This window comes from Equus asinus, chromosome 30 (genome assembly GCF_041296235.1).
Source record: "Equus asinus isolate D_3611 breed Donkey chromosome 30, EquAss-T2T_v2, whole genome shotgun sequence".
Taxonomy (NCBI): Eukaryota; Metazoa; Chordata; class Mammalia; order Perissodactyla; family Equidae; genus Equus; species Equus asinus.
Genome location: NC_091819.1, coordinates 1845085 through 1869619, shown reverse-complemented (window position 1 = coordinate 1869619; position 24535 = coordinate 1845085). Strand labels below are relative to the sequence as shown.

The window sequence follows — 24535 nt, the reverse complement described above, 5'->3', positions numbered from 1 at the left end:
CTGCCCTGGGAAGACCCGGAAGTCTTTCTGCGGGGATCCCCATGGTTGGGGAAGATGACCCTCTCTCTGGAGCAGCTTGGATGGTACCAGCTCTGGTGTTGGGGCTGTTAGGGGACCCCTGGGTGCTCCTGGGGCTCAGTGGGGGACCAGGAGGGCAGTGACTCTCCAGGGACCCAGTCCAGGGCCGGGGTGGGCGCTCGCACAGCCAGCACTGCCGGCCTGGGGGCGGCCGCGTGCCTGCCAGGGACGAGCGGGCTGCAGAGTGGCACGTCCAGCCGAGCTCGCTGACCGGGCAGGAGGCTTGAGCCAGAAGCAGAGAGACCTGGGTTCTGGCCTCCCGCTTGTCTCCGTCCACCCATGTTGGATTCACACAGATGGACAGAGGCTGGTGACCCCTCTCAGCAGCAGTGGGGAGACCCTCCTTTCCACACACAGACACAGCTAGACCCACTGAGCACTGGCCGTGCGCCAGGTTCTGTCACACACACACACACACATACAGTCGCTCTCACTCACAATGAGCCCACCCCACACCCTGTGAGATTGGTTACTGGACCCATTTCTCAGTTGAGGATCAATTTGTCTGAGGTCACACAGCTTGGAGGAGTCAGCGCTGGGATCTGGACCCAGACTCTCTGGCCCTGGTGTCCCCACGCCTGGCCACAACCCTCCAGTGTCCCTCTGGCCAGGGGAAGGTCCAGGGTTTCTGGCACGGCTCCCTCTGCTGCCTGGTCTGAGCTGCCCCTGCGCAGCCGCCCCAGCGGAGCCTGGCGGAGAGCATCTCTCGGGGTGTTGTCAGCCCCGTGGACCACGGGGGAGATGAGGCCTCAGGAAGCCAAGTAGCTCACAGACATGAGATCTGAAGGTGCCCTAGATGTCACCGGGCTCAGGGGTCCCAGCCTGCAGCCCTGCACCCAGCTCCTCCTGTGTTTGCCATTTCTGAGCCCCACTCATCCTCATGGTTTTCTTCATCTCTCCCTTCACACCTACTCACCTCCCGCATGACTTGTCCTCCGCATCAACACCCACGAAATCATGAAGTCACTTGCTAGTTACATTGTTTCTGATACACATTAAAATGGTTACACAATGACTAGAATAGACTGCTCTTCTGGCACCACCTGACACGGCCAGCTTGGGTGGCTGCGCCTGAGGAAGCGGCGGGCCCTTCTGACATCCTCCCTCTCCCTCCAGGGAAGCTGAGGCTCAGAGAGGAGGCCGGCTGCCCAAGGTCACACAGCCAGGAGCCGCAGAGCGGGCGGGACAGGGCTCCTGACCGTCAGCCCGGGGCCCTCCCTCCACGTCCACCCTGATGCGCTGATGGAGGAGCCCACGGCCTCAGGGCCAGCCGGCCTCCCCTTGGCCCATGTTGGGGGTCACCGGAGCATCACCCCCTGAAGCTCGGAGCAGAGCTTCACCAGGAGTGGGGTTTAGCTGAGGGTTGGGGTTTCTGGGGTCCTGAGGTCCCCCGACCACACTTAGCAGGAAGTCCCTGCTGACTACAGAACCTCCACCTGACGGGCGGGAGGTCGGGCTGTAACAGTAACAACAGTGTGGACAGCAGCCAACACCGCTGAGCCCGCTACTGTGTCAGGACGGCTCTGAGGGCTTCAGGCTCGTTGATGATCTGCTCCTCACAGCAACTGCCACGGTGGGAGCGCGCCCACTTCCCAGAGAGGGAACGCAGGCGTGTGAGGCTCTAAGGAGCACTCAAGGCCGCCTGGCTGGTAGCGGGCAGAGGGGCATCAGCCCCTGGCTGCTGGCTCAGGGGTTCGTGCTCTGAACTTGCTTCACTAGCCGAGGTCGGGGCTCTGGGGAGGTGTCTGTCCAGCCCCTGGAATGGCAGGCCTCATCTGACGAGCACAGCTCCAGGCTGAGGGTTATCCAGGCGAGGACACTGGCTCAGCGGGGTGAGGGACTGCCGGAGGGCCAGGGGGTTGAGAAGCCAGGTCTGTCCCCACTTTCAGGCTGGCCCTCCGTCCACCCCACCCTGCCGGCTCCCTGGAGCCTGCGGAGTTGCCTGTGCATGGCAAGCAGATGCTCAGAAATAGACAGCGAAGCGCGGGTCTGGCATCCTCTTCTTCCTGCCAACGCTTCTTCCAGGTCTCCTCCGTCCTCAGCCCCCAGGCAGGGTGGTGGAGCGTGGGAGCTGGGGGAAGCCTGACTCAGCTCCCGCCAGTGCCCCCTGCCCAAGACGGGCAGCCTGGGATCAGCACACCCCTGGCCCCTGAGGGCAGCACCCACCCAGCCAAGCAGGTGCCTGTGGGCTCATCAACTCCTCCCTTCCAAGGGCCAGTGGTGCCCCCAGTAGGTCCTGCCAGTTGGTTCTGGGGCTAAAGGCCAGAGGGGCAGGCAGATCTTGGCCTCGAGGCCTTGTCGGCCCCAATAAAGAGCTCAAGCCCTTGGAAATGGGGAGCCCTTGATAGTTTTGAAGGAGGGCAGTTACATGATCAGATGAAAAGCAAGAACTCTGGTGGCTCCTGACAAGAACCATAGTAGTTCTTGTCAAGTTCTTGTCAAGACAAGAACCCATGAGAAACCACGAGGGCATGACCACGGCAGTGGGTGAGGGGCGGAGGGGATGAGCGGGTTCCCCAACCATCTGGAGGTGAAATCGGTGGGACTTTGTGGGTGACCGGACGTGGGGACTGCAGACCAGGGGAGAATTGGGTGCCACCAATTCAGATAATGAAAATGAAGAAGCTGATTTCCGGGCAAAGATGAGCTTATCCTTGGACATCCGATTGTGACAGGCTCTGTGGCACTGAGGGGAGAGCCAGCTGAGAGCCAGACAGACAAGGCTGAGCTGGGGTCAGGTCTGGGCTGTAGAGAGATTCCAGAATTAAGACCACAGAACCACAAAAGAGAAGAGCTTCGGGAAAGGTCCTTAGAAGTGAAATTCTAGATTGAGCTGAGTAAGCTGAGGATGGACGCCCAGGAAATAGCAATATTCAGGGAGAAGTGAGGGGTGGTCACAAAGGGCAAGGAGGACCAAAGAGACAAGGTCCCAGAGCAGAGAATTTCACGATGGGAGAAGGACCACGGCATCAGTGTTGCAGTGAGGGCCAGAGAGACCAGGACCGAGGCCACCCTCTGGGACCAGCAATCAGTCATTGGCACTTGCCTGCAGAGGGCTGGGGGCGAAGGACCAAGTGGACGGTGGAGATCATGGGGACAGGAAGGAGACTCCACTGGAGACAGAGGGGGCCGTGGAGCCCACAGAAGGTTCTTCATAGGGCAGACTTGAGCAGGGGCACAGGCTGAGAAGGACCAGGAGGAACTGGGTGAAGAGGTGACGGAGGGCCCTGGGAGAGGGGGTAGGTGGGCCGGCTTTGAAAAGGAGGGGCATGCCCTCTCCAAGACCACAGCAAAGGATGTCAAGAGACGCACAAAGAAAAATTTGCAGAGGGGGGTAAGGAAGATAAGAGATGCACCTAAAAGCCTCTGTTCTCTGGAAGTAGTAAGGAAAGATTTTTCTGGGGGGAGGGGTAGGGGGAGATACAGGAGGGTTCCCTGGTGACCTCGAGTGAGCCTCCAGGAAGAATTAACACCAAAAGATTAATGGCCGCTGCGGGGGAGGAAACCAGCCACCTGCAGGGCCGTCCTTGGCCTCTTGGAAGCAGAGCTGAGCTGCCCCGGGAGGGGCAGAGGAGTCAGGCCGGGCGACAGACCCATGGCTGGGGTTTTGCCGGTAGATGCATAAGGGCGGATGCAAGGAAACCAGCGTGCGGGGCAAATGGAGATGGAGCGTGAGGAAGAAGCCGCCAGGAAGCAGGCCGGCGTCCACCTCTCCATCCTCTGCGTGGCTCACTTCCCTTGGAGCCATGTGAGGGACGAGGGCTAGCCCCAGACGGCGGAGACGGGGTCTGAGGCTCTGGTCCCCAGGGCCAAACCCAACCACATCTCCCAGGTGGGATGGGTCCGCTGCAGGTGTGTGGGGGCTGTGGGAGGCAAGCAGGATTTCTGAGCACGGTGACCCCAACACAAATGTCTCGCCACATGAGATGGGACGAAAGGTGTAACTTCTGATCGATTCCGTCATTTGCTGTAGGAGCCTGATCTCTGATCAGACATTAGCAAGGGAGCAAACTCTCCCTCTGCTGGGCGCCCCACCTTCACCATTCACAGGCAGACAGGGGGACACCCTGGAACGGCCGTCTGTGAGTAAAGGGAAGCAGACCTAGATGCTGGGTTACTGGTCAAATCCTTACGTAGAGGGATCCTTCTATCACTCACTTTCCTCTACTGGGCTTACTGATGGCCAGCAATGGCTGCTCGCTTCAGACCAAACCCTTACGCGCCCCACAGAGTGGCTGGATCGTCCACAGGACTCACAAGAATCAGAGAAAGGCAGTACTCGAGGATTCCCCAGGCTGTGAGGTTTAGAGGGAGGCGGCGGCAGTGTCAGACACCCGCTTCTGGATTGGTTACTCTCGGTAGGCCCACACAGCCACTTGCCCACCTTTGGAAGGCCCTGATTTCACCCGCCTCTTGAGTAAGAGGGCCCATCTCGAGGGAACACGACGGCCTGATGCTTCCAAAGCCACGCGTGGCCTGAGCAGGTGCCGGGCGTGCACCAGGCGGATGGAGGGGACAGAAGTGTCATCAGTGCTGGCTCTTCTGCGCCAGCCTTGTGGCCGCAGCTCGTGGACCTCCTGTGAGCCCTGCCACGAACGTCATGTTGGCTGGCACCCTCAGGACCCACCATCGCTGAGCCCCTCTCGGCTCTGCTCTCCTGGGACCCCGTGTGCAGGTCGCCCCTCCCTTTAGGACTTGTACTCAGCTCTGAACTTGGGCAAATTTTTGTAGACCAAGATCCACCCCCCACGCGCCTCACCAAGAACCTGCACGGAACCCACACAAGACCTTAATACACGCTTATTCGGACAACCCCGGAGGACAGGAACTTCGATCAGACCCAATGGGCCCCTCCAGGTCCCTCGTTTCTGCCCGGGCTCCAACGGCCCCCCGATCTGCACTTCCTGGGGTGGGAGGGAGGGAAGCCGGTGCTGGGCTCCTCCGTGTGGCCCTGGAGCTGCTCTGTTCCCCTGGCTGCGCCCCCCCAACACCTGCTGGTTTCATCCAGAAACTCAAGGAGCTTGACAGTGACATCCCTTACGGTGCCTGCAAGAGACTGACGTCAGACACATTCAGAGCTTCAGGGGGCTCCCCCACAAAGACAAACACGGATCCTGTTTCCGGGTCACTCCCGGGGCTAGTCCGCTCCCCACCCCTCGCAGGGCAGGGAGCCGTGAGGAGCAGCCCCCGTGGCCAGTCTCTCCCCATCAGGGGGCCTCCACATGGACTCCCCGTGGGCTCTGCCCTGGCCACCAGGACCGCCACGTCTGCCTCTCTTCTGGACCCGCCAAGATGACGCTCCGTCCCCTCTCTGGGACACAGGACTCACCAGGCCACACGTGGGACACTCAGTTCTCTAAGTCTCTAGAAATCCAGAAAGTGAGAAATAAGACAATTTAATGATGGCTTCCTTGACTTACAGACAACGGCAGACAAACATGTCTGCCCATGCACGCTACAAGGAAATTCAGGGATGCGTGGTGCCCCAAGGCTGCAGCATTCAGAGCCACCGCCCGGCCTTGTGCCGCGTGGTCCCACCACCCGTCTGGCTCAGTGACAACACACACAGGGAGGCAAGGGGCCTGCCTGGCCTCCTGAGTGGGCGGGAGGGCCCGGGCCGAGAGGAGGCAGGGTGCACGGCCACCACCATGCGTCAGGGGAGGAGAGGAGGGAGGAGGAAGAGGGGATGGGTGCTCGGGGGCTGACGTCTCAGGGTGGGGAGGAAGGCAGCCACCACAACCACAGCAGAAAGGAGCACAGGTGGCAGGGGCCAGGCTTTCCTCCCACACACCGAGGTCCTGACGACCCAGCTCCACCTTCCAGAGGCTGGAACCTTCCCGGGATTTGGAGCTGGAGGGGTGGCAAGGGTGGAGCAACGAGAGAGAGGCTCCTTCCAACCCTGAGGCCGCCTGAGACGGACACCTCCATCCCCTCTTGGCCTGCCTTCCCCCCACAAACCCCCAAGACCTGAGCAGGCGAACGAGAGATCGGGGACCCCATCACGCTTCCCGAATTAACTCAGCTGAGAACAACGTTTCTAAAGAGGGGCAGAAGGAGGAAAAAACGCCACAGGCTTTTAAAGGGAAGACCCAGGAAGGGTGGCGTCGAAGGAGGGGAGAGTGGCCCCTGGCTCTATCCAGCCATGGCCGCTGGTCCTTGGCCCGACTGTGCCGGGCCCTCTAGCTGAGCATCTTGTGCCGATCGAAGACCGTCTTCCGTTGCTCCTGCACCTGCAGCTTCCACCGCTGCTGAGCGCCTTCCACACGTTCCAGGACCGTGTTGGCGCGGGGTCCCCCAAAGGAGGCCGCGGCAGCCGCCATAGAGCGAGCGTCCTGCAGGAGGACAGGAAAGGGAAGATTTGGCACCATGAGCCAGAGGGGTCTGGAAAGCTGGCACGGAACACATGCCCCGAGAGCAACCCCAAAGTCTGAACTCCCTCCACCCCCAACTGGGAGGCTGGGGCTCCCCAGGGCCGCAGGCTCCTGGAGGGCCTGGCCTCCACCACAGGGCCCAGCACAGCACCCAGCCAGCTGGAGGCTAGTGCTTGTAGAATCTGGAGGACCAGGCCCGGGAAGGGGGCGCCTGGAAGACCATGATCTGGGGCCTCAGGTATGACACAGCCAGCTCGTCAGGTCCACAGCTGCACCCCCAGGCCAGTTTCTAACCCTCGACGGGAACACTGAGTGCTGGCCTCAGGACCTCACTCAGCGCTGGGGACTCAAGACACTTGCTGTTTGAGGAAGTGCATCGATTGCCCCAAGGCTGGTCCTGGGCTGCAGGAAGGCCCAGGTCTAGGACCTGGCTGCCCAGAGAGAAGCGCACATCCACTCTGGGCAGGAGAGGGCCCTCTGAGGGGCCTGCACAGGGGGGCACCCACAGGATCTGCTCTCATGGGGCTGGGATACCCAGCTCACTCTCCCGGGAAACAGGGGATGACGTCCCTTGGGGAGTCTGGCAGGGAGGGAAATTCGGAGCTGGACCCCAGCACCCCATCCCACAGCCAGCCCTGGCCCACCCTTTGGGCCAGTTGGGTGGGCTCGCTCCTTCTCCACCCGCCCCACCGCCCCCGCCCCTTTGCTGTCAGAACCATTTCTGTCGTCGTCATTGAAGGCAGCATCCTCCCCTAATTATCACTTCTCTGCCCCTGACGCCGGAGCCCATGCGTTTCCTGCAGGACCCGAGCCTGATCTTTGGGGGGGACTGGAGCCGAGGGCCAGGCCCACACCCCCCTGGGGATTTCCTCCCTGGCTCTCCCTGCCTCTCATCTCCTGCCACACGTCTCTTAAGGGATTAGCACACCTCTCTGAGCCTGGGGCCGCCCAGTAAATGCAACTGCGCTTCTAACGCCCTGAGCTGGCACGGCTTCTGTCACCACGCAGCTGCCAGGCGGGGAGCAGGAGGGGGGCCGGGCGAGGGTGGGGGGCAGAGAGGTGGCTGGAGGGGAGGCCGGGAGGCGGTCCACTGTCGCCGCAGAGTCTCACAAGCACTGCCCACGGCAAGTTAGAGACGGACACAGCCCCAGGAGCCCCATGTCCAGGACTCGAGGCCCCGCCCTCTGCCAGGCCAGGTGAGGGTCACGACACCTCGGAGGCAGGGGCATGCTGCATGTGGGGTCCAGACCCCAGGGCTCCACGCCTGGGCTCTGAGGGGCCACCCTCTCCTCCAGCCTCAGGCCCCCTGGCCCAGCTCAACTTAACCATGCCAGGCTGCTCAGGCTCTTGACCACACCATCAGCAGGAATTCCGTCACCTGATGCTCCGACATCATTGCGTCACACACACACACACACACACGCACAGTTACAATCTCACAGACTGCCCAGTACGGTGCATTCTGACGTTGCCTGCTCTGCTCCATTTAGTTTTTTAAAATGCTGGCCATGACTCCTCAACTGACTTCATGACCTCACGGGTTGTGACCTCCAGTTTGGAAAACCCTGGCTCCCGATCAGGAGACGGGCCGGCAGGAGACACGCGATCACACGCGCCCGGCACTTGGCAGGCTGGTGGCCACAGACAGGCGCTCCAGGGGCGCCCTGCAGTTTCGCGCAGCCTGCAGAACTCTCCGGAATCAGACAAGCCTGGCCGTGAACGCTGGCTCTGCGCCTATCGGAACAGGGCCTTGGGCAAGTCACCCGGTCCCCTGAACCTGCTCCCCACCTATTGCTCTTCTCATCGAGACCACAAACCTGAGCTCTCTGGCAGCGCCTGGCAGACAGCAAGCGCTTGGGGAACAGCAGCGATTCCTAATATCAGGCCCAGCTGCGGGGTCTCCCAGGCAGGGGCGGGGGAAGCTAGCAGCCTGTGGCCTTGGAATAAGGACTGTTGCATCACGTCCCCTCTCAAGTCTGTTCCTTTCCAGTTCAGCGGGGCCCAGTGAACGCTCCCAGGCGCCAGGGACGCCGCTGGCCCGCCAGCACCTAGCTCTCCTGGCCTCTCCTGCCCAGTCCCCATCTTGTTCCTCCCAGGACCAGTGAGGAGGGGGGTGTGACCCCGAGGAGCGGGGCGCTTGGAGGCTGCTGCCTGCGTGTGCGTGGCTCTGCATCTCGGGAGGCTGGGGGGGCAGGCAGAGCATGAAGGGGACGCGCCAGCACGCAGCGCACGACCACGGCCTCGTTTGTTCTCCCTCGGGTAAAGTCTTAACCAACTGCCTCTAAGAGGGACAATCTGGGTGGAGAGCTCCGTGTCCCCGTGCTAAGAGTCTGATTAAAAGGTATTAAGACCCCGCACCTGTTCTGAGACAACCCGGAGTGGCCTCCACGCCGGCTCTGTAGTGGGACGGTGGCCGCAGGTGGGAGAAAGCCCACTGTCTCTCGTCCCTTCCCTCCGAGGCCGGGTCTCCAGGCAGCTCGGGGAGGCAGAAGGCAGTGAGGGGAGGGGGGGTGGCCCCAATCAGGAGGAGGCGCTTGGATGCTGACAGGTTCCCAGGGCCGCCTGGTGGGGGCAGACCAGCATGGCGGTGACAGCGCCATGGTGCACCAGGCGCTGGGCGGGGAACACCACACGGATCCCCACCAGGCCCACGGGACCGGCACGTGGGCGACATTATTCCCAGCTGTGGATGAGGAAACCGCGGAAGACGAATCACCTCGCCGCCCAAGGTCACACAGCAGTTCAGCGGCCGGGCCAGGATCTGAACCCATGTCTGCACACCCCTTACCCCAAGACACGCCTGGGTCCCTCTGTGGCCAACGTGGAAAACCCAAAAGCAGACTGGTATCTTCCCCCAAGGAGAGAGCAGTGAAGGCACCAGGGATCAGGCCCCCCCCAGCCCTGGGAGACCCCGAAGATCCGTATAGACCAGACTGAGCTGACAGACTCCCCGTGAGCGCCTGGTGAAACCATTGCGTGAGCCCTCCTCGGCCCGCCCGGAAGCGCTGGTTCTGAGCCAGCTCTGGACCAGACCCGAGGCTCTGGGACAACAGGGAGATGAGGAAAGAGAACCCCCACCTCTGGTGGGCGGCCCTCGGCCCCAGTCCTGTGGGGGCACAGCACAGGCAGCCTCGTGCTCCCCCAGCCACACAGCTAAGCGGGCGAGTGTGAGCCTGCGTCCTCCCTCAGTGCTGACGAATAACGGACTCCTGCTGCAGCCGGCCCCAGGCTTCCCCGTGCACGAACCACCAGGCGTCTTCTGATGCTGTCACATGTCGCTGCTTCTGCTCAGAGGCCTTGCCGGGCGCCCCGGCTGCTGAGGGATGACCCGCCCTGAGCTCAGCCCACTCTGAGCTACATGAGCCCGCAGCCAGCCTCGCCTGCCCTGCTCCCGTCCTCGGCCACACTCGTCCACGCGGCCTTCCTCTGTACTGCCGTGCTCGCCTCCCCGCCAGGCCTCTGCCATGCCGCCCCAGCCTCCCCTCCAAGGATAGCATGCTCCTCGGGTGTTAAGACCACCCCCGAAACGTCTAGTTCTGAAGGAGGAATGCACACCGTGACGCTGGCATACACGCGATCACAACAATATGCTGAGGGGACCATCAAGCCTGCTCCAGATTCAGAAAACTGAACTGGGCGATCAGCACCCCTGGGGACAGGAAGCGGCAGACAGAGCTGGACTCCCACCAGAACTGGGATCTGAAACCCTGCTCCTGCCAACAGTCCTGCGAGGCCTGATGGCTGTTCTAGAAACGTCTACTGACTCGCAGCCCTCCCATTTGTCCTCAGAGGAGAGGACAGGTGCGTCCCCATCAGCTCCCGAGGCCGTGTGCTGCTCAACCCTCCCTGGAGGAAGCAGGAGCCCAGTGCCCTGAGCCCTGTCTTCTCTGTGGCCCCCATGTGCCCAGGCGCCACCACCATCGGCACCACCGTCATCCTCTCTCCTTGATCCCCGCACCCCTCTCCCCCAGGGGCCCAGGGTGGCAGCCGCGCCCATGGGGGAGATCTCTGAGGACCCTGTCAGAGCGCAGGGGGCCGGCGCTGGGAGCAGCAGAGACACCCGGAGCCTCCTAGAAGCCCTCGCTTCTCTCTCTTCAAAGAGCCAGACCTGCACATCTAAGGCAGCTCCGTCCCGGCAAACATGCTCGCTTCCTCCTTTCAAAGGGCGTCTGAGCCCGGGGATTAGCCCTAAAGCTGCTGGAATCCTGGGAGGCAGCGCCCGGCAGTCAGGCCCACCGAGGCCTGCCAGCGCTTTCAAAGGGACGCACAGCTTTCATCTCCTCCTCGGGCCGGGGCCGGGGCCGGGGATGCAGGCGAGGCCTCCCCTCCTCCTCCAGCCCTCCAGCCTGGGGTAGGAGAGCTCCCGGCTACAGGAACTGGGGGGATGGCACCCAGGGCCCCCCAGTCCCAGGAAGTGAGCCCACCTCCAGATCTCACTCTGATGGGGCCCAGACTCCTGGGGGAGCCCCGGACCCCAAGCTCCCTTCTCAAGGTCACCGAATTGTACAGGCCGAGGAGAACTTTCAGAGACCGAGGCCCCGTTGCCACTTTCTTCCTCTTGGGGTGAAAGCGAAGACCCCCCCCCCCGCCCTCCCCAGCCCAAGGAGGCCCTGTCCTTCTTAAGGGACATGCTCTCCAGGCCACTAATAAACCCAGAGACGGCCTCGGTCCTGGTTCTGCCACCGACAGCCAGGCGGGACCTCCCTACCGCTTCCCCATGTGCACTGAGACCAGAGGGTCCACAAAGACCCCTCCCCATCCGGGACAGGGCCCCTTCCATCCTCTGAGCTCTGAAGATCCCCTCAGCCAGGAGGCCTTCCATCCCAGACAGGATGAAGAGAAGGAGAAGTCCCCCACCCCCACCTGGCAAGGAGCCTCCTGCAGCGTCCAGCTTCCTCCTTCCAGCCTGTCTCCTGCCTCCTGGTCCCTCGATGGCCCCCAGGCTCCCTGCTTAAACCCCCTCGGGCAGACAGGGGGTCTGTGGACCCACATGGTGCCACCTGCATGACTTTTGAGAACGGCCAAAGGAAAGGAAGCCACGTGCGTGCGAGGGGAACGGTGCTGCTGATCCCCAAGAAGGGACGAGCCAGGAGGACCTAAGACGGTGGTATCACAGTCACGAGCGGAGGGAGTGCAGACACACTCACGGCTGCCCTGAGGGGGTCCCTTAACCACCCCCAGGGCACTGCCCACCCCCATCTCTCCGCAGAGCGGGCTGCACCCCTGGCCAGGGTATCAGAGTCCGAACACGCTTTTCATGGCTTCTAGAACCTCGGGGTCAGGTGTTATCCATCCCCACTCGGCCCTCCCAGGGCCTCAGCCTGACAGCTGCTTGCGGGGCCCATTGTCCTCCCAGCACCTCCGAAACACGGCCAGACAGCACCCCTCCCTGGACAACCCTTCCTACTCTCCCAGGCAGCGTCCACCCTCTGATTCAGTTTCGGTTCCCAGGACCTACACTGACCGACTCTACCCCTCCTCCCTCTGCAAGGCCCCCTCTCAGGAACAGAGACAGCCACAACTTAAGACTCCACGTGGGGAGCCCCAGGTCTCCCAGGGGAGGGGTACCTGGGCTCAGACCCAAAGACAGCAGCTGCCCTCCGGCTCTGTATCCAGGACACAGGCGACACAACAAGGCCGGCCCAGAGCCATCGTGCCCCACGGCCACACATTCCAGGGAAGTCGCAGCCCAGCCGTGTAATCAGCGGCCACATCTCTCAATTACTCCCCAGCCAGGACTGCAATTAGCACATTACCCCGATCCAGGGTGTTCATTAGCGATGCCCCCCTCCGTCAGAGCTGCTATTACTGTGCGCTAATAAGCAGGTAGGCACGCAAGGTTTCCTCGTGAACGCAGACCACCCAACTGCCAGCGCCTCCACCTCCCAGACCGGAGTTCCGAGGGGGCCAGGCCCACCCTCTCTGCTCCACCTTTGGCCAAACTCATGTCAGCAGGAGGCTGGGGGCAGACGGGGAAGGGTCCGGGCATGTACCTAGGAGAAGCTCCAGGCCCGTGGAGCAGCCAGGCCTCCCCCGCTCCCTGGCCTCGTGCAGGCCCCCGACTCGGCTGGGCACTCCACACCGGGATCTGAGCCCCGGACCCTCTTCTTGGGGGGAACCCACCCTTTCCCACATCCAAGCCAGTGCCTGAATTGCTCCAAACTGAGACTGCTGGTGGCAGTTTAGCTGATGCCTGGTGACCTTGAGTGACCCTGGACGCACTACCACCCACCTGTGGAGGTTCACCTGGACTGCCTCGTCTTGCAGATGACTCCTTCTCATGGCATCAAACCTCCCTCTCTTGACTCCCCATTCGGGGTCCCTGCGCCCCTGGCTTCGCCCAGAGAGGGGCCAAGCTCTCATCTGTACACGTCTGAAGGCTGCCACCTCCAGGAGTTTGGTTCTTGTTTTTTCCTCAAGCTACACACCTCCCAGTCTCTTCAACTCACTCTCCTCGACGTGGCTGAGACGCTTCGCCACTGGAAGCCCCCTGCATCTGTGCTGGCTCCCTCCCCTCACCTCCCTCCCTGGATGAGCCATGAGGAGCACCCTCCAGCAGCAGGGGGCCTCGGGATGGAGCTGGCAGATGCAGTGCCCTCCACAGCCTTCTGGAGCTGCCGTCCCCAGGGCAGACAGCGGCACAGCCCAGCCCCACCTACAGACCGCCCGCACTGCTGTGAGGTCCTCGGGCCGACCACTGTCTCGTGCACACAACTGGTGGCTGTGGGGGCCTGTAAGGGGAGCTCGGGGCACGTGGGGTCAGAGAGTCCTCCAATCTCCCTGGGGAGTGCAGCCCCTCACCACTCTGCCCAGCAGGCTGCACAGCGCTCACCACTTCCCGCTCCCACCCTGGGCTCCTGTGCAGGCTGCCGAGCTCCTCAGGACGGGGAAGGGGGAGAGGACGAGGGTCACTGTTAGTGTGACCGGCCTGCCCCAGCCCCACCAGCCCCCACCCCAGTGCGAGCACCTGCCAGGCTTGTGGACTCCCAGGTGTTGGTGGTTCCCATCTTCCTTACGTAAGGGAACCAAAACTCCTCAGCTTGACAGTTGAGGCCTTTAGTAATCTGGCCAAAGCATGCTGGCCGGCTCGACGTGCCTCTAGTCCTAGACCTGCCTGCCTTATCCCTGAAACGCTCAAGGTTCCTCAAGCGTACACGCGGTAGTTTCCCACCTCAGCACTCCCACCACCTGACTCCTCACCGGCTCTTGAAATCCTGCTTTCCCCCAGGGCTGGGGCTGTGTCTGCAGTGAGCAGGGGCTCAACAGATGTCTGTGGAATCTGGAAAGCCCAGCGCCACCTCCAAGCCCAGCAGAACCTGACACGACGTGAGCAACCAGGATGCCGGGGGTCTGTACGTGTGACAGGCCTGGTTGGCTCACGTCCCCTCTGATGGAAACGCGGTAAAGCAGGCGGACGCGGCTCCAAGCTGTGCACCGAGGCTGCTGGTGCCAGACATCAGGAGACATGCAGGCCGCCTCCCGCTCCACCTGCAAGGGCAACGGGCTGCCCCTGCTGGAGAAACAGCTGGGTCCTGTGACGTGTGGACACGGAGCAGAAGAGTGAACCGGGGCACGACGGGGCACACACACGCCCACGCAGGCCCCAGTGGTGCCGTTCTGGTTCTGCCCCAGAGCCCTGTTACCTCGTTCTCCTCCTCATTGTGCAGCTGTTCTGTGTACGCATCCGGCTTTCGGATCAGAGGGTCCACCAGCATCAGGAAAGTCATGTAGAGCAGGAGGGCGCCCACCACCGACAGGTAGATGACAATGATGACCTGAGGAGGAGACCGACCCATGAGCAGCACCCTGGGCATCTGCGTTCCACGGCGGTGACCGCACCATGCACTGGGGAAGGGCTGAGACCGTGTGGGCCTGGAGGGACGGGGGCCAGGAAGGGGCAGCACGGCCCGCTCCACGCGTTTACTAACTCTGCCCCAAACTGAGGGGGTCCCACAGGAACACTGAGTTCCCCAGCAGGCACAGAAGACAGACGACAAAGGAAGGAGTCTGGATCCTGACTCCCCAAGATGCTCCCGGGGCTGGGGAGCAGGGAAACGGGGCCCCCCGGCTACAGAAGAGCCTATGACAAAGGGTGGAAAGCGATGGGGCACTAAGAAGAGCAAGAAGGTGGCGGGCGCAGAGGCCGAGGAGAAGGAACCTGGGCACGTGGGCGCATCCCACTGCTGGGCGCGGGAGTGATGGGGGGACGTTTCTGCACCCAGCGCCCGCCAGCAGGACAGCCTGGCAAGGTGTGCAATGATGGCTGGAGGCCAGGTCCAGCCCCCATGGGTCACCCTGCAGGGAGGAGACAGCCAGGGGCAGAGGGACAACTTCACGAATTTCTCACATACACGGAGAGCCTCACACGCTGCAGTCAGACAGACGCAGTGAGGCTAATGCAACGTTCTTCCACGTGGGAGCTCTGGGCATTGAAGACTGGACCCTCAAGACACTGAGCATCCACGGTCCCCGCAATGGTGTCAGCAACATACCTCAGTTATTGGGGCCACAGAAGCATCTCCACTCATCTCTGAGTGTCCCTTGGGGGCCAGGAACCCCCTGATTGAGAACCAACAGGTCCCAAGGTTAGTACACGGCAGAGACGTAACCTGGACCCAGGTTCACTGACTCCATCCAAAAGGCTTTCTCTACTTCCAAACGCTGGGCCATCCCTGGCTTCTGACCCCAGCCCTGGCCCCTAACTGACTGTGAAGAGGGGATAAAAGCAAGCTCGGGCTTCCAGGTGTGGGGCTCAGTCTACAGCCACGCTCACCTGGACCGACCTCCTCTGCAGCGGGGGCATCAGCGTTCACGCCTCCTTAAATGGGGTCAATAATCAGACCTGTTGCCCGTGCCCCAAGAAGGGGGAGGGGGAATGGAGGCTGACTCTCCGAGAGGCCGAAAGTGGGGGGTCTCCTGGGAGAATGGCTGGAAGGAAATCGGGGGGACTAGGAGGAGGTCGCCATGTCGGGAAGTCCCTTCCCCACTGAAGTGGGAGAGGTGACATCCAGCTCAGAATTTGAGGTCTCAGAGGGTGGGGAAGCCAGGTTCAGAGGAGGAAAGCCGGGTCCAGGAGGGACGGACTTGGCGGAGGATGAAAGGCAGTGAGTCTGCACAGCGTGACAGGGCGGTGACAGGGGTCAGGGACAGGCAGCTGCCCTCCATCTGAAAGGCGAGGACACTGAGGACCCCAGGGCAGGCCAGGAGCTGCCGGCTCCCTGGGCTGAGCAGGGAGGATCGTGGTGAGGACCCCCTCCCCTCTGATGCGCCCCCAAAGGGGACCTGATAGAGGACTCAGTGGTGTCGTGAAGTTCCTCAGAGCTCTTTCCCGATGCTACTTCTAGACTCTTGACAGGACAAACGGAAATGAGCCTAAAAGCTGGAGCAGGAAGGCCTTATGCTCGAAATCGGAGAGCGTGGTCGGGCTCCCCATGGAGAACCTGGACTGGAGACCCGGAGGGGGTCTGGGAGACGAGGTTCTGCCAGAGGGAGCCATGATCTGGGCAAGTCCTGCCTGGAGGCAGAGAAGGGCCTGGGTCCTGGCTGGCCTCACTTCCTGTGGTGGTGGCTGTGTCCACCACCTCCCTCCTGAATCCAGCCAATGACCTATGAGAACATGGTGCAGGGAGGAGCCAAAGGAAGCAGCCTGAGCCCTCTGCCCAGGTCCTAGCCCCAGACACCGGCTTGGTTCACGTCTCTCCAGGCTCCCAGCTCCATGCTCTCAGCTGCAGCTGTGTGGGGACCGCTGGCTGGAGGTTGCAGGGAGAGCGGCCACCACGACGGGGTGGGACATAGTTCCTCCGTCTACAACCAGGCCAGCTTAGAAGCCAGTCCCAGAGCCACCCAGAATGTTCCAGAACAGAGAAGAGCCGGTGGCATAGGGCAGGGGTGGGGAGGGGGGTGGGGCTGGTGGTACGTTACCTTGATGGTGGTGGTGCTGCGCTCCTCGTACCTGCACTCGCACAGCAAGCAGTAGGCCTCCACGTCATGGCCGGGCACAGGCATGGGGTCCACCACGTGCAGGCAGTTGCTGCGGCAGAGACAGGGGCTGAGGGGGGCCGTGGGAGGAGGAGCAGGGCGGGGGGGGGGAGGGGGCGGTGTGGGAGGAGGAGCAGGGCTGAGGGGGGCCATGGGAGGAGGAGCAGGGCTGAGGGGGGCCGTGGGAGGAGGAGCAGGGCGGGCGGGCGGGGGGGGGGGGGGGAGGGGGCGGTGTGGGAGGAGGAGCAGGGCCGAGGGGGGCCGTGGGAGGAGGAGCAGGGCCGAGGGGGGCCGTGGGAGGAGGAGCAGGGCTGAGGGGGGCCGTGGGAGGAGCAGCAGGGCTGCTGGGCAGAGGGGACCAGGCTCCTGGGGAGGGCAGGGCTCTAGCGAGGGTGACAGCCCTGCCCTTGCCCATGAGCACCAGCTCCCCAAAGTACACCCCAACTTTAGGGAGTTGCCACTCCCCAAAGTTCTGGCCCCGCCTGCCCTTCTATCTCATGCTGTGTGCTGCCTGAGTGGGCCTGTCCCTTCCAGAGATTTCTACTTGGAGGCTGGTGGGTCTCAGATGAGACTTATCAGCTGGGTCTCTCTCCTCCATTCTCATGCCCCACTGCCTGTGAGTGCCCCGTCGGGACCACAAACCCCACAGCCTCTGCCCCTGACTCCCCAATTCCCCAACTGGCTCCATGGTCGTGTTCCCAATGGCAGAGAGCACGTCTCCCACCCACTCCATGGCCCAAGTTGAACCCCGGAACCATCCCTGACACTGCCTTTACTCCCACCCACAATCCCGCACACCCAGGGACTCCCCTCCTCAAACATCTCTAAAACCCTGCTTCCTTACTCTCCCCCACGGCTGCGTCTTAGGAGCCCTCCTCATGTCTTCCTCAGATGACCCCCCGCCCACTGCCCTCCCGCCTTGGTTTGGCCCTGTTCCAAACCACTTTCACCAGCAGCCCGGTGGTCTCCCCAGATGAAACTCCGGTCCTGCCACTGCCCAGCTTAGCCCGGTCGCTGCCCCACCGCAGGGCCTCTGCTCCACCCAGGCGCCCATCCACCTCACACCGGGGCTGCCCGCCTGTCCAGCTCCTCACCCCGCTGCCCACCCTCCAGCTATGCTGACCTCCTGGACTTTTCTCTGAACGAGCCACGCTCCCCTCCCTGACACGACTCACACCCTGTGCCAGGAATGCCCGGCTTCATCACCGCCTCCTTCCCCTCTCTGAAGCCCACACGGCCTTCGGGGTTCAGCTCCGGAGCCCTCCCCATAACAGCAGCTCCTCATGCTCGTCTCTGTGCCACCACTGATGGCTCTGCACTGGAGTCAGACCTTCACCCCGGGAGATGTCATGTCCCTTGAGGATAGGGGTCCGCTCCACGTCCCCAGCGCCTGGCACAGTGCTGGCCAGAGCAGGGCTGGGTACCCAAGTGACTGCCGTCACGCTGCTGAGGCCAGGACCCAAACTGGACACCCGGCCTCACAGTCGCTGCAGGATGCTCAGCCCCAGGGGCCCGTGCTGGTCTGGGCTCTAACCCGGGCCGCTCCGTCCCTGCCTGCCTCGGAGCAGCACGTTTCCAACCTGGCTGGCTCACAGACCACACTGAGCAAGCCAGGGACCCTGCAGACGCACCCGTATCATCACCCCTGGGAAAACCAAACACCCCCAGAGGTCCGCAGAGGCGAACTGGGGGTCACGGTGCAGTGGACAGCCAGCTCTGGGCTGTCCCCGCCCTGCCATGAAGCGTCTGGTGCCCTGGGCCTGTCCTCCCCTCTGTGACTGGCAGGGCTCGTACCACACGACCCTCAAGTCCCTTCCAGCTCTGACAGGGATGCGGCCAGCGTGGAAGACAGCTCCCTGAGAGCAGTCAGGCCTGTTCCGCGCTGTCCCGGGGTCCTGCTAGACTCAGGCTGGGTTTCTGGCAGAAGCATGGAAGATGTGCGATGTGAAGACCAGGTGTTGAAATAAAAATGGGGCGTCCTCTAAAAGCCTCTGTCCCCCCTAGAAACCCAGGTTTCTAGCAGGGGCACATATGGCATACATGTGTGCAGCATATAGGACTTTATCTAAACCTCTGGTGACCCAGTCCCACCTCCGGGCAGCAGCTTCCGTCACAGTACCCCCTGCTGCGCGCATGGCCCTTCCCCTACTGTGACTGAACCCACCCTCTCAGATCCCGCGTGCAGCTGCCACAGGGAGCAGGGATAGACAAGGCCAGGGTCACACCCGGCACCTGGTCATCACTCCTGGGACCTCCCATCTCCAGGAAGTCACTACAATCCTTCTGAGGACCAGATTCCTCCCGTCCCAAGCCACATGGGCTCCTGGTGCTTCAGCGGGATGCGTGGATTCCCCACGGGGCCAAAGTGGGGTGTCAGAGGCAGCTGGGAGGGGCCAACCTGAGCTCTTCAAATTGGGTCCTGTCACTCAGGGATAGGCTGTGAGGGGTAAAGGAACAGCAAAGGAGGAGCTGACGTTTCTGCCGTGTCCGGCTCTCCAGAGAGTCAGTGGGACCCCAAACACGTCCTTGCTCTCAGAAGGACCCCATTTACCGTGGGGATCAGCGCCTTCAAGCCTCCACAGGCTGGGCAGAGCACACCAGGGGAGAGGGCACAGAGAACAACAAGCCGGGCTGAGGTCTCTGCTCTTCTGCGCATTCTGTGCTTGTAGGCAACTCATTTAACCTCCCTGGGTTTCCTCATTTACGAACGAAGGCTGACTCCAGCAGTATCTTTCAAACTGTGCTCTGGTGGGCACCCCAGGACCCACGGTGCGGGAGCAGGGTGCAAGGCGGGGCTGAGGGACCCCTCCCTCCCAGCCAGAGCACTTCTGACTTCCACACCTTGTGCTTCCAGAACAGGTTTTGTTGGAAGAAAGGCTGTATCTGTAGACGGACAAAGACCCTGAACTAGCCAACCTGTCGGGTTCTTTCCTGCTCTGGGATGGTCTCTATGCCGTACATCCCTGGGGGACATGCCAGCTGGCAAAGTTGTTGGGGCTTCTGTCTCTTTGTGGCATGTACTTCAGCACTCCCAACGCTAGATGGCAGAAAACCAGCCACACAGGGGCCAGCCAAACAGGATGACTTCCCTCTGGGACAAATCCTGGATCTTACGTCCAGCCTCAGTTTCAGCCACCACCCTTAACAGAACTGCCTTGAGGGTCTAGATTTAAGACTGTTCATCAGCAGCCCCCTAATTCTGATGTATACGGGGAAGGACATAAACGCTGGCCTGAGAGGTCCCCGCAGGACTCCTGTGTCTGGGCATCCCAGTCTGGGTTTCAGGCCAGGCTGCAACCCCAGGGCAGAGACCGTGCATGCTACCAAGATCTGCTGGGGCCTACGGGATGCAGCCTTACTGTCTGCCAGGGCCTGTGGGATGCAGCCTTATGATCTGATGGTGCTGAGATATCCATCAATCCATTTACTGATGCCATCTGACCCAGAACCACAGACACAAGGAGGTGGCAGGGGCTCCTCTCAGGTCTTGACGTCTCAGGGCCTCGTGAATCCATCAGGACAGGCGAGAACAGAGGGAGACAGTCCAGCGCCGGGGGGAGCCCCGGTTGTGCGGGGCTACGGTGTATGTCTGATGAAGATTACCTACGGGGCCTCTGGTAAGGCTTGATAACGTATATTAGTCACGATATCAGCTAACGTTTACATGGCACTTACGACGTGCCAGGGATCGTTCGAAGCGCTAAACAGCCATGCGTCGCTTAACAATGGGGACACGTCCGAGAAATGCGTCGTTAGGCGATCTCGTTGTTGTGCGAACGTCACAGAGTGCACTTACACAAACCTAGATGGTGCCGTCCACTGCACACCTGGGCTAGATGGCACTCATCTGATGGCACCAACATTGTATACACGGTCCATTGCTGACTGGAGTGTCATCACGCAGCACAGGACTGTAGTAACTCGTGCCTGTGTGCGTGCACGCACACGTGATTATTTAATTCTCACGATACTGCCACCGTCTTACAGAGGAGGAAACTGAAGTGCACTGGAGGTTAAGTCACTGGTCACGCGACGACAAATGGCTGAGCTACACGTGAAGCCAGGCAGGCCAGCCCCAGAGTGTGTGCCCCTAACTAGGCCGCCCCTCGGGAAATCAGACTATCTTAGGGTTGGATGGGGTCAAAGCTCCCCACTGCTGTTCTGGACCAATAATCTACATCATAATCACCTGAGGGACCTTAAGGAAAGGTTACTGTCCCCCCATATTTACTGACTCAATTAAGTACGTAACAAACAACATGGTGACTATAGTGAATACTATATTATATACTGAAAGTGGCTAAGAGAATGGAACCTAATGTTCTCACCACACACACACGGTAATTATGGGAGGTGACGGAGGTGTTAACCAACCTTACTGTGGTAACTGTTTCGCAATATATACGTGTATCAAATCGTCACGTCGTCCACATTAAACTTACACAATGTCGTATGTCCGATGCATCTCAACAAAGCTGGGAAAAATTACAAACCCAAATCTCAAGGACAGGAGGGAGTGGGGAATCTGTATTTTCTCAATGCGCACCTGCCAATCCTAATGTACTAACCCTTGTGACGCTGATCCCTTCCACGGAGACTTTATCAAGGAATCACCCATCTGTGCTCAGGTGCCTCCAAGGATGGGGCTTCCCAGCTCCTGAAGCCCAGATTAGAAATGCTCCAGCCACGCACACGAAAGTCTGTTTCCTGAAGCTTTCTTCCTTTGGCCTCCATTCTACACCCAAACCACACTGAACATAACTGCGACCCACAAGCCCCCAATTCCACAGGCCCCCACCTCCCAGAGGGTGCCAGCCCCTCTCCTGTCCTTGTGAGCCTCCACGTGGCCCGAGACCTCTCTGCAGCCTCTCTCTAGCGCCTCTAGGACCATCCCTTCTAGGACAATGTGTAGGAACTTCCCTTCACAAGCTGGTCTCCTTTCTCTGAATGAAGTGGTGATTATTTCTCTCTCTTTTAAAGGGAGGCAGGCAGAAAGGAATTCAAGACTCCAGGAGTGTATTTGAAATTCTCTCTTCGGGCTTCAGTCTCTGGAATTATAAAATGGGAACACAACCTACTCCATCAACCTTACAGGGTCCTTCTGAGACTGGCACTGAACACCACACGCAACAGAGCTTTGCAAAAGTGGGCAAACACGCAAAAGATCCCACACAGTGTGTGGCTGTAGGACCCACCTCTCCCAACTCCTCTGCTACCGCTGGGCACACGTTAATAAATGCCCAAATCAAAGCAAAATAACAAAATCCACTCCTCTGACCAGGAACCCCTCAGCTGGAATTCAAAACATCCGGATCCTATTTCCAGTGTGTCATGTGACCACAGACAAAACAGTCCTTTGTAGGGTTCCCTAAAGCGATGGGAGAGCAGGGGTCCACCAGGGCTCCAAGAACCCTGGGAAACACCCATAACTCCCACTAGGTGTAGGAGCCAAGGGGAGCCTGCACAGGGCCTTACCAGTCCTTCTGCGACACATTCTGGTTGTAAATGTGTCCACTGATGTTCCTGTATGGCGGACAGATGCATTTGCACCGGATATCTTCAGAACTCTGGAAAAGGAGGGACACATCAGGCAGGCAGGGCCCGGGGCCTGGGGTCTAGCAAACTCAACTTTCAGTTCCCTGGTCCATAAAGCGACCATAGGAACGCTCTTCATCTTTCCCCATCCCCAAGTTCAGCAGGAATGACTTCCGCAGGAAGGATGCTACAGCACAGCGCGGGGTCCTCAAGGCAGAAACCATCCAGGGGGCAAACGAGGCTCACAGAGAGCTGCCGAGGGCTGCCAGTGCCTAGCAGGGTGTTTGGGGGGCGGGCACGGCAGGCAAAGTGACGGTCCTCTCCCCTGGGCCCACACCTGTGTGTGCACCTCTGCCCAGCAGTCTTGCCGGCTAGCCTCTTCCCCCTGACTCCACCTCCAACTTCCCAGGTTAGGGCTGGGGAAGGCCAGGGCAGGGTGAACAAGAGAAAGTGGACATTCCCAGGGATCACTCAGCAACCCCCTGCAAATCCTTCCTCTCTGAATGGGGAGGAGACAGCCCCGCAGACATCTCATTCCAGTGCGGAATTTCCGGGAGGGAGTGGAAGCAAGCCTCAGACTCAGAGTCCATCTTACTTCGAAGCCTGGAGATCTTCAAATTCCACAGACCTCCCCACGCCCAGCTTCAGAGTCCTCCACCCAGAAGGAGGGGAGGGGCAGTGAATGTCAGTAGCCCCCCCCCCCCCCCCCCCCCCCCCCCCCCCCCGCACTCAGGCTGGGCCCCCTCCATCACAGAAGCTTCTCCCTGTGCAGGACTTCACACTCACAGAGCATGTCTACTCCCCATATCACTTGATTCTCCCTAAAACAGCAGGACATAGCACCCCTCCTACTCCACCAGAAGGTGTGGAGAACTTGCATAACTTCCCCAAACACAAAATTCCTGGTCGATTCCACCGCGGGCCTGCCTGATCCGGAAATTCTGTGCACCACCCTGTCCCCTCCCAGCCCTGCGCCTGAGAAAACAGCCCTAGAAGTCTGGCCCCCAGGGGAAGTGAGGGGCAAGGCTGGGCAGCAGCTGCCTCGGGGGGAGCCCTGTCCGCGGGAAGGGTGGTCGTGCCCAAGGGGTGCCCAAGGCTGGCTCACCCCCCTCACCTTGTTGCCTTGAGCCGGGGGCACCAGCAAACAGCCGACCACGGCCACCAAACACAGCAGCTGCATGCTTATCGGGCTGGGCGGCCGGCCAGACCGGACACCTGGAAAGGAAACGTGGAGTCGAAGGAGCGATGGCTCCTCTCGGGCCCCTTAGCCGTGCAGCCGGACGTGGATGGGGTGGGGGGCTGGGATCCAGGCTCCCAGAGCCTTCCAAACCTGGGGGCCACATGCTGCATGCCCTCTCCCCAGCTCTCCGGCTCTCTGCCGCCCACCCGGCTGCTGGGGCCTGCTGGGGGCCCCGACCAGGCCCGGCCCCCGCCCTCCGCCATCGCCGCCCCGCAGCAGCTCCTCCCCGCGCAGGCCCGACGGGAACCTCGGGCGCGGGGTCCAGGCGCCCCGTCCCGATGGCCGGAGCCAGTGCCCACCGCGCCCGAAGCTCTCGGCCCGGCCTGGGACCCCCAAGGCCCCCGCGCCCCCTGCACCCCTCCCCCACGCCGCGTCCCTAACCTGCGAGCCCCGCCGCTGCCGCGCAGGCCCCAGCTGGCCCCGCCCCTCCAGGCTGCTATTGGCTGTCGGAGCAGCCGCTCAGCCCCACTCGCTGTCGCCAAGGCAACAAGGCCCACCTTCACCTGGGCGGAAGGCTCCCGCGCAAGGGACAGGGAGGCATTTCTCAAACCTGACCGGACCAGAAAAGGGAGCGTCGGCCTTTGTGTGGCCTGTAGAATTCCCCCCGGCGCGCTCCGCCCCTCCTGCTATTGTGAAACTCGGGGTTTCCGAGCCGGGACGCGCTTGTTCTACTTTGCTGTTTTAAAGAGAAAGCACTTTACCAACAATACTCTAGGAGCAACAACCGGAATGATGAAGTCGGATTAAAGGGCTTTGTCCTCGTTCACAATCTGGAAATGTCCTTTAGGGATCCACGTCTTTGCTGCAGGGGCGTTACCCGGCGCCACCACCTCTTTTCCCCGTCCTCCCACCCTGAGGAGGAGGAGGAGGGAACCGGGGAGGGGGGGGGCATAGGCCGGGGGGCTGGCCCGTGGAGCGTGCACAGCAGCCCCTCAGCCTGTCCCGTGTCCCCCTCCACCAGGTGCTGGTTCTGGACCTGGCAGATGGAGGCAAGAGGTGCAAGGCCAGCCTAGGGGAGGGAGGCAGGGAGGTCCAGGCTGCTGAGGGGCAGACGAGGACTTCTCGCCAGCTGTGAAGGAACAGGGAGCCATTGGGATCCAGGGTGGCAGATCCAGGGTGGGGACACCTGGGCTTCGGTCCTGGCTCTGCCATAAGCAGCTGTGTTACTCCGGAGATGACATCCCCCTCTCTGGCCTCAGTGTCTTTATCTGTGAAACGAGTTGATCGGGTACTAAAGTCCCTTTCAGCTTTGATATTTTGGGATCCCTGGGGGTTGGCTTGATGTGGCCCACCCTCGAGGCTGGTGGCTGGAACCAGCTTATGGGCCGCGTCC

At 61.3% G+C, this 24535-nt stretch overlaps 1 protein-coding gene across 2 annotated transcripts; it reads right to left on the bottom strand.

Annotated features, from left to right (window-relative positions):
• Positions 1-5458: 5458 nt before the first annotated feature.
• Positions 5459-23823, bottom strand: TMEM9 (transmembrane protein 9). Of its 2 annotated transcripts, none has more exons than XM_044762751.2 (6): positions 23584-23823; positions 23077-23177; positions 21903-21994; positions 16371-16479; positions 14093-14224; positions 5459-6410 (listed from the first exon to the last, which is right to left on the bottom strand). In XM_044762751.2, the coding sequence occupies exons 2-6, from the start codon at positions 23140-23142 to the stop codon at positions 6258-6260; spliced, it is 552 nt and encodes a 183-aa protein (XP_044618686.1). In that variant the 5' UTR covers positions 23143-23177; positions 23584-23823; the 3' UTR covers positions 5459-6257. The 2 variants fall into 2 exon arrangements, with proteins under 2 accessions (XP_044618686.1, XP_044618685.1); XM_044762750.2 differs by lacking the exon at positions 23584-23823 and adding an exon at positions 23293-23482.
• Between the last annotated feature and the right edge of the window lie 712 nt (positions 23824-24535).

What these genes read in the sequence shown, in the direction of transcription:
- TMEM9 (XM_044762750.2), bottom strand. An exon ending in CCCCGGCTCAAGGCAACAAG is followed by an intron (nt 21,995 to 23,076) that starts GTGAGGGGGGTG and finishes CTCCTTTTCCAG; the next exon opens with AGTTCTGAAGATATCCGGTG. An exon ending in AATGTGTCGCAGAAGGACTG is followed by an intron (nt 16,480 to 21,902) that starts GTAAGGCCCTGT and finishes TCTCTGCCGCAG; the next exon opens with CAACTGCCTGCACGTGGTGG.